The sequence below is a fragment of the Oncorhynchus mykiss genome, chromosome 9 (genome assembly GCF_013265735.2).
Source record: "Oncorhynchus mykiss isolate Arlee chromosome 9, USDA_OmykA_1.1, whole genome shotgun sequence".
Lineage (NCBI taxonomy): Eukaryota > Metazoa > Chordata > Actinopteri > Salmoniformes > Salmonidae > Oncorhynchus > Oncorhynchus mykiss.
Window position 1 is genome coordinate 52,139,561 of NC_048573.1, and position 9,551 is coordinate 52,149,111.

Below are 9,551 nucleotides of genomic sequence, written 5' to 3' on the forward strand. Positions count from 1 at the left end.
CAGTATTGTTGTAATTGTCATTATTACAAACATATATATTTTTTAATTGGCCGATTAATTGGTATCAGCTTTTTTTTTTGGTCCTCCAATAATCGGTATCGGCATTGAAAAATCATAATCGGTCGACCTCTAGTCTAGTGGGTTACGCTGAAGATGCTGGTGACAAAGTTGGTCTAGCTCAGGGATGGGCAACAGACCCTTTGTAGGCCTGCGGATCAATTTCCACAAAAATAAACACCCCATCGGGTTTTCTCCACTTACTGTTGAGACTTAGAATACACAATGTGCAATTTAGTTGTGCATCAAACATTTTTGTCTTGTTATGTCAGTCACTGACAGTCAATCAAGCAGCCCACGTCAGCATTTTTTTTTTTTTAGCTTGGTAAGTTAGTCTAGCTAGTCAGCTAAACTTGTAGTAATCGTGGTCTAATTAGTCACTCACTCAGATATGGTATCATATGTTAAACTGCAAACATTTCTTTCCACCCTATGGTAAAATGCCTAGAATTGTGCAGAAAAACTGCACAACGGAGGGTGTAGATATAGCTGCTTATAGGCACGGCTTACTTATTTAAAGGTTGGTTATGTGTGCATTTGTTTCATTCTGCTGGAGTTAACATCAAAGCAACTATCAATTGTTGCAATTCATATACAAATAGGGCTTGGGGGGTGGACATGGAGGGGGGGTGTCTGTGGGAATGGTCACTGGTGCGGTCGCCGACAAAAATTTTAGAGGCCCTCCTGTTTGCCGTAGTGAAAATCAATGGGGGCCCCATGCCATTACAAAAATACCCCCAAATACATCATTTTGCGCAGACCTGTGCACACTGTGGACCTGTGAGCACTGTGATAGAAGTGCTTTAGATTCATCTTTAGAAACACTGTCATAAAAGTTGGTCTAATTTACTCGAAAGTCTAATTGTGGCAACAACAAAAACATTTTGGCTGGAAGATGTTTAAAATATATATTTTTTTAACTACCTGCCCCAGTGACTGGTGGACCAAAAATATAGTTTCAGGCCCTATATACAGTGCATTCGGGAAGTATTCAGAGCCCTTAACCTTCCACATTTTGTTACTTTACAGTCTTATTCTAAAATTGAATAAAGTGTTTTATCCACTCAATCTACAAACAGTATCCCATAATGACAAAGCAAAAACAGGTTTGCAAGCTTTGCACAACTGTATTTGAGGAGTTTATTTCATTCTTCTCTGCAGTTCCTCTCCAAGTTGTAGAAACATCTTCAAGGATGATCAATGGAAACAGGATGCACCTGAGATCAAATTTGAGTCTCATAGCAAAAGGGTCTGAATACTTATCTAAATTAGGTATGTTTTTTATTTTTAATACATTTGCTAAAATGTATATTGTGTGTAGATTGATGAGGAATTGTTTTTATTTAATCCATTTTAGAATAAGTCTGTAACTTTACAAAATGTGGAAAAAGTCCAGGGTCTGAATAGTTTTCGAATGCAATGTAGGTCCATTATCTTTTCTACACACTTTACATCTGGTTTTAGTCATTTACACTGAAAATATGAACAAAAAACAGCACACCGAGACTTTTGTATGCAGAAAAACCCTGGATTGTAAATACCTGACTGCTACCACGATAGTAATATGTACAACACCAAAAGCATGTAAATAAGCCAACAAAGTGAAATAAAATATGGAACTGTAGATGAAAATGTTCAATATATGTTTCGTTTTGGAACAAGGCAGCTAGTAGCTAGCTGACAGCAAAGGTGTTGGCTAGAGACGAAGTCCAAGAGCTTGCAGGGATTTGTCTACTTTGTTGCCAATTAGCATTTTCAAATCAGTAAATAGAGCCGAATATATTGATGAATAAGATTGGAATCATTTCCGTGTTTGACCGCTAGATTTTATGACAACACAAGTAATCTATAGCTGACCCTGCTCATTCCTGAGCTTAAAATGATGATCCTTTGCTCAGGACAAGGGCATTTCCTGGCAGAGAAACATGGAAATGGATAATATGGAAAATTATAAAAACAAATCTTATCCCTTATAAAAATTCACCTGAAGCTATTTTTTAGATCAAATAATACAAATGAAATGTCCTTGCCAGACAAGGATTGTCCTAACTTTCATGAATCCCTGAAATGTATATGGCATTACAGATAAGTGTGCAAGTATGGGACAATAAAAAAAATATATTGTCTGACTAAAAAAATAGATTTAAGTTGTCTGAATGGACAAGTAAAAGATCAAAATAATCACAAATCAAACAATAACTCTGATCAGAATTGGATAACGTTGGAATAATATTAAAATCTATTTTTCATATACATAAATAAAAAAAAAACACACGTCAAAGTGTAGGTGATCGGCTACAGCCTCATGTCCAAACCGATGCGGACATGAAACGCCAGAAAATGTTGCCAAACTTTAATGACTTAATTAGGCACCCCCCACCCCCAGGCTAAACGCCAGTCATGTTTGTCAAATATATTAAGGATAATTGTTTCCCGCTAATTGCATTGTGCACCTTGTTGAGCTTATAATATGAAGAATTAAAACTAGATCAACATTTTAAGCTAAACGTCTGATCTGTTGCATCAGCTTCATTGCTTCTAAAAACATTTTAATGTGCAGTGATATAAATTCTGGATCAGTCATCCCAGAGTCAGTTTTGAATCAGACATTTTTTATTGTCCCAGGGATGACGGCACACCTTTCATTTCAAGCCCTGGAGGGATTTATTTTATAAAGACAAAAGTATTTGGTTGTAACTGTAATGTTACAATACTTTAGAGGCTACCAAGAGGGGCCAACCATCCTCCAGCAGAGCCTTAAAGCGGCAGTGTTGTAACCTACATGTTTGTGTGATTCTCTAATGGTAAAAAAGATAGTAATGCATTTATTTTGTGTCATACAGGGATGTAAAAATGGTGTTAAAGATTTAATTTTTTTTAGGATAAGTGACTTGGGTAAAAAAAAAAATTTTTTTAAATTAGTCAAGCCCGGCTACTGATTTGACAAAGCAATATCCATCATGTTGACACGGTCCACCATCTATGACATGCAACAATCAGCTGCATTGACAATCAGTAGTGTGGATTTAATTGTGTGTGCAGTAAGATGAATTGCAGTACCTCCTGGAAGCCGTTGTACTGCTCGCAGTTGGGGCAGTCCCAGCAGTTTCTGTTTCCATATGGGACCACTGAGTCCTGGTTGCAGAACCAGCAATTCACATTGACATGTGTGGGTTTCTTTCTGTATAGGGAAGAGAAGTGTTTTACTTTAGATACACTGTCTAAAGGTGATATTGCTGATCCAGGTAAAGAGCTTGATGCAGCGTTGTGGACTCGAGTCACAAATTTGATGACTTGAGACTCAACTTGATAGAAATTAAAATGGCTTGGAGCCTCAAGACTCGGTCCTCGACTTGAGACTGATTACTTGAAATTCTGTCTAGGTTCTCCGTGCATTACTCTCCACTCAGCCAGAGACAGACGCAGCACCGTCTTGCAAAAAAGAGTTGGCTAGTGAAACGCACACTCGGCCCTCTGATTGGAGAGAGGTTGGGTAAGCTAGCAAACAGACTGCCGATTTGCTGTACAGCTTTAGCTATAGAATTGGGTGCAGCGCAAACGTCAAATTGTAGGGCGAGAGGATGGCCATAAATAGGAAGCTCCGCAAAAAAAACTGGTGATCAATAATATGAACTGTTTATTTTGCAAACTCAACAGCAATGGAGCACCAAGCAACAACTACAGGCGTAGGCCTACTGGTCATTTAGCAGGCTGTCAAAATTGTTGAAATGTATACATTTACTTATGAAGATTGCATTTGGAATCTGTTCAAATTAATTACTGTAGGCGTATCTCTCCACTTGTGATCGCCAAACTCCCGTCAGTGGAGGAGAGTGCTTTGTTCTCTTGTTGAAATGTTTGACGTTGCTTTCACACATTTAAATGCATGTAGCAAATCTATAATTGCTGGGGTTTCATCATTCCATCCACATACCTTTTATTGCAACACTTAGACATTTGATTCATACCATACATTTTAATTTAGTCCTACCATTTCTTACCCTCCGAGTGGGAGCAATGTTTATTACGCACATGAACGTTCGCAAGACTCATGGAGGTAGAAGTTCTGTTTATTTAACTCACTGTATGGTTTTCTTTGTTCATATATCCCAGGGTATGTCGGAGTTCTGTGTCCTAGGTCTGTCATTCAGCTTGTGCATTATAGGAGTGCACATGCCTCACTGCACATAGAAATAGGCACTGAGTCAGTAGGTTCAATAAGATGAATTATTGTTCCAAGTGTGAACGGTGATGAAATATCATTAAGTCTGATTAAGACGAATGTACCAATGATGGGGAATTGCCAAGTGGGTAATTATATGATCCTAGGAGGGGCCAAATGCTTATTCTGTGTGTACCTGTTTGATCTCCTGTTGGACATTCGATTTGGTTTCAAGGGGATGCTGTGCAGTCCTACCCTCCTCTACCTATGTCCGTTCAGATAGGACAGGTTAAGCCTCATACACAGGCTATTTCCTGTGTATATTTGGTCAATCTACTCATATATTTAGTATGATATGGCGCTTTCACCATTGGATCACCAAGACCTGTAAATAAATCTACTCTGAGCACGTCAACCTGCCTTGTCTTCTGCTGATTTCATGCCCTTATGACTGCTACAAGGTCCCTATTTTACAATGACAATCAAAATATATGTTGTAGACAAAATAAGAAAAAGGGCTGCCTGGTAGCCTCAATAAAAATACAAAGATTTGCAATGACAAGTTCAACTACATGTATAGATTTTCTTTTTTTACTAGACCTGAGACTTGCTCTTAGAATGCATGACTTGGACTTCACCCATTATACTTGTGACTAGACTTGAGACTCTTGACCTTGTTACTTGCGACTTCAATAATCGTGACTTGGTACCACCTCTGGCTAGATGGAACACGGTTTCGCAGAAACACATCATAGGATAGTCATGCGAAAGTGTGACTTGAATGTAAAACTAAATAGCTAACTATATCTGCAAACAGCACGGTTTAGGCTAGTCCAATTAATCAGGCCATAATACACAATTAATTGGTATATACAGCCTGAAATGAATGCCTGCAAAATCGTGTAAATGTTCCTTACAAGCAAGAATGTTGAATGAAATTACATTTAAACTTACTCCACCAATTGTCTATGCGGTACCAAAATGTGAGACAATTTGCTCACCAATACTAGCTATTGAACCAAACATACAATGACATTGGTAAATTCTGAATAAGGGGAGGATGATAAAACATCCACACCTTTGTTTTTAGATTTTAGATTGAAATCCGAATGAATAAATCTCATTGTCATGGCATTCTTGGTTCAATAGAAAACTGAATATGCAATATAAAACATTCTAACTATTGAACCAAACATGCCACGAAACACACTTTATTCAGATTTCAATCTTAAAACCAAAAAAAGGTTGTGGATTGTTTTCCAACCTCCCGATTCAGAATATACCATTTTCATGGCATGCTTGGTTCAATAGCTAGTATTGGTGAGCAAATGTCTAAAATTGAGACCGCATAGACAACCAGTAGAGTATGTTAAGTTTGAGTGTAATTGTATGAAACCTTCTGGATTGTAAGGAACATTCACACGATTTTGCAGTAATTTGTTTGAGGCTGTAGATTACTAGGGGTGAAACAGTTTGTGTATTCGTATTGAACCGTTCGGTACAGGGTCCACGGTGCAGTACGCACTGTGAACCGAACATGACTTTAATCATATATTATAGCTAGGAAAATATATACATATATCATTGTAAAGAAAATATTATTGCATAAACCAATGGCATGTAAATTAACATGGGAAAAATATCCACATAGTAATTAGGTTGTATTCAATAAAAAACTTTTTAAATTTTTTTTTAAAGTTGCTCCGCTCATTAGTTATTTCACTCCGGCGAGAACAGAGCTGAGAGACCGTCGTAGCAGCAATTAGCTGATGAAGGAATTAGCAGTTAGGTAAATGCAAAGGAGCAACATGGCAAGCCAGAACTAGAAGACGCACCAGTATCATTCAGGTCTGCCGTCTGGGAACATTTCGGTTTCCCTGTAAACTATAACGGGGATTGCCAACAAGTGGTGGATAAAATGTCCACAATATGTAGGCTCTGTTCATTGCCGATAGACTACTCGAGTGGCAATACGAGTAACATGACTACTCATTTGCGCAGACATCACCCCAAAGTGCCAATTGGTGGGACTACGCAAAAAAAATGAAGAAACAGCAACCACCTCTCCCCACAGCCTTCAGGCAACAATATGCAGCTGACTACGGTAGGGCTATCAAAAACAAATCTGCGCAGGGATAGCAAAATTCATAGCGGCAAATACAAGACCTTTCTCTGTAGTAGAATGCGGGGTTCAGAAATATGTTTAAACATGTTTAAAATAAAGAACTTGACTCTGGGTCTGTGCCCAAACTCTGCCGCAGCCGGCCGCGACCGGGAGGTCCGTGGGGCGACGCACAATTGGCCTAGCGTCGTCCGGGTTAGGCCGGGAGGGATATCCTTGTCTCATCGTGCACCAGCGACTCCTGTGGCGGGCCGGGCGAGGTGTGCATTAACCAAGGTAGCCCGGTGCACGGTGTTTCCTCTGACACATTGGTGCGGCTGGCTTCCGGGTTGGAGGTGCGCTGTGTTAAAGAAGCAATGCGGCTTGGTTGGGTTGTGTTTCGGAGGACGCATGGTTTTCGACCTTAGTCTCTCCCAAGCCCGTACGGGATTTGTAGCGATGAGACAAGATAGTAATTACTAAAAATTGGATACCACGAAATTGGGGAGAAAAGGGGGTCAAATTAAAATAAATGTTTAAAAAAATAAAGAACTTGAGAGCGAGTTGTCAGAAACGCTGTCTGTTTCTCTACCAGACAGTTGGACTACTTGATCTACAAAGTGCTACCTTACTGTAACGGCTCATTTCATTACGGCAGAGTGGGAGATAAAAAGCCATGTCCTTCAAACATGTCCCCTTGAGTGTAGTCACACCAGTGTAAACTTGGAGGAAGAGCTAAGGGAAGTAGTTGCAGTGTGGAAGTTGGAGAGGGATAATTTAACGATTCCTGTGACCACTGACAACGCTAGAAATATTGTAAATGCAGTTGCACTAGCTGGATTGGGGCCACAGATAGGATGCTTTGCTCACGTAATTAATCTAGCATCTCAAAAAGAAATGTCAGTGAATCCAATCTCTCGCCTCCTAGCAGGAAGGTGGAATATCCTTCTTTCATAAAAGCACAACTGCTGAACATGTTTTCAAGACAAAACAGGAGATGCTGGAGCTGCCAAACCACAAACTAATTCAAGATGTCCCTACTAGATGGAATTCAAGCCATGACATGGCTGATAGATAGATACCTTGAGCAGAAAGTTGGTGTATTCTACACTGACTGATCAAGCTGTGAGGAAGAATATCAACAATAGTGACTTTGTCTGAAAATGACATAAGACTAGCAGAGGAAGTTATCAAAGTGTGCAAACCTCTCAAAACAGTCACAACACTGATATGGACAGAGCATTCCATCAGTTTCCATGGTCCTGCCTATGAAAAACAATGATTCTGAAATCAATGGTGGCATCTGATGAAGATGGACCCGCAGTAAGGGATGTCAAGACTGCTATCAGAGTTAACCTGGAGCCTAGATATGCTGACCCTGATGTCCAAGACTTCTTACACAAGAGCACTGCTTTGGACTCCGGGTTCAAGTCCCTGCTGCACCAGGATGCTGCTGCTCGTCTGAGTCTACAATGAACTCACAGCAGAGATTGTGACCAATATACAACAGATATTGTATTTATTTTGTTCATGTGACATTTATTATTTTATTAATTAGTGATCTAAAAATGATAAAGTAATAATTGCAATTGTCATAATATTATCTGATATATTTCTAACAACAAATCATATTTTTAAAGCCAATTCAGAGATTGCAATTTTCATCTAATTTAATTCTGCAAGGTCAAGCCACAGATACCACAGGAGCCAACCCCTCTCCAGAGACGGCAGCTGACAGGGGTTCTCCTCCAGAAAAGAAGTCTACCATGGCTGAGCTTTTTGGGGATTGTTCCAGGAGGAGGGAACCAAGGTCATAGAGGAGATGACCTCATACCGGGAAGTGGACTGTATTGCACTGGATGCTGATCCACTTACATGGTGGAAGACCAAAGAGTTAATATACCCTCATGTTGCCATGTTAGCAAGGTGCTACCTGGCTGTGCCTGGGACCTCTGTCCCTAGCGAGAGGGTATTCTCCACAGCGGCTGACATTGTCACAGCAAGCCGATCTGTGCTCAATGCAAATCATGTGGATACCCTAATCTTAAAAGAAAACTTGAAAATCTTTTTTTTTTCTTCAAGTAACCAGTCTCAAGTGGTCCTATTTGGTTTAAGGCACTGCAATGTGACTTAATTTTGAAACCGTAACGTTACCGAACCGTGACACCACTGTATCGTACCGAACCGTCAGTTTTGTGAACCGTTTCACCACTAGTAGATACCAATTGATTGTATTATAGACTAATTATATCAGACTAGGTTAAGGCTAGCGAACTACCGGGTGTGTTAAAATAAATGAAACGTGATACATTCGAGGCGGACATCCTGTAGCGTAATGTTACTACTAATCAAAGGCGCACGCGGGGGCCCACTCGCCATGGACAATGTTAGTTAGCTAGCAGCTATCTAGCTAGTTCATTACCCGTTGACAGGCAGGAATATTATTTGATCATAGGATCTTATATTGATCGCTTTAGATGGCTGCAACTAATGTTAGTAGTGTATGATTACGTGTTAGTTGGCTCATTAGCTGCGTGAAATATGATAAGCAAACATGGCAGACTAGCTAGTTTACTGCATACCTTGTTGCAATTTTGTAAATCAGAGCTCCCCCAGCCATAAAGACCGTTGCTCCGGCTCCTCCATACATGAATTGAGGATATTCCAAGATCAGCTGGTTGAACGCCTCCATTTATTCCCAGTGTTTGGCAGTTATCTAAAACAGAAGTGTATGGCAGCTAGTGTTTATATTTCCAGACATGTATCGAGCATGCACGAGGCAAACTCCGAATTGACCTCTTTCAGAGAGGAAAGAGGCCCCGCCTCTTCTTCGTCTTCTTCTTCTTCTTTGGGATTGGCTTGGAGGATCGCATCCAACGTTAAAGGTGCATAGGCCGCCACCTACTGTACTGGAGTGTGAGGCCAGTCACTGCCTATCTACATTAAATTCTCTTCATTAGTCCTGTTCCTCTAAGAACGTGGAATAGAGCTCTAGACACCACTTTCCTCCCTCCACTACACCACCCAAACCCCAATCCCCTCTAGCCTCTCTAACCCTTTCACACAATCTCTCCCTATCTACATCATATATTTTAAATCAAACTAAAGCATGAAGAACGAGTGACTGTTCCGGGATTCTTCCGGTGGCATTGAGGAGTACACCACATCAGTCACTGGCTTCATCAATGACGTTGTCCCCACAGTGACTGAAAAACAGCTTCTATCTCAAGG

At 40.2% G+C, this 9,551-nt stretch overlaps 1 protein-coding gene across 2 annotated transcripts in view; it reads right to left on the minus strand.

Annotated features, from left to right (window-relative positions):
• tmem201 (transmembrane protein 201) overlaps window positions 1–9,145 on the minus strand; it is a 29,273-nt gene extending 20,128 nt beyond the window's left edge. For both annotated transcript variants that reach the window (XM_036988285.1, XM_021616141.2), the window contains exons 1-2: window positions 8,903–9,145; window positions 3,118–3,238 (exon numbers count right to left, since the gene is read on the minus strand). In XM_036988285.1, coding sequence (XP_036844180.1) covers window positions 3,118–3,238; window positions 8,903–9,012 — 231 coding nt within the window. In that variant the 5' untranslated portion in view covers window positions 9,013–9,145. The remainder of the gene's footprint in view (window positions 1–3,117; window positions 3,239–8,902) is intronic.
• Between the last annotated feature and the right edge of the window lie 406 nt (window positions 9,146–9,551).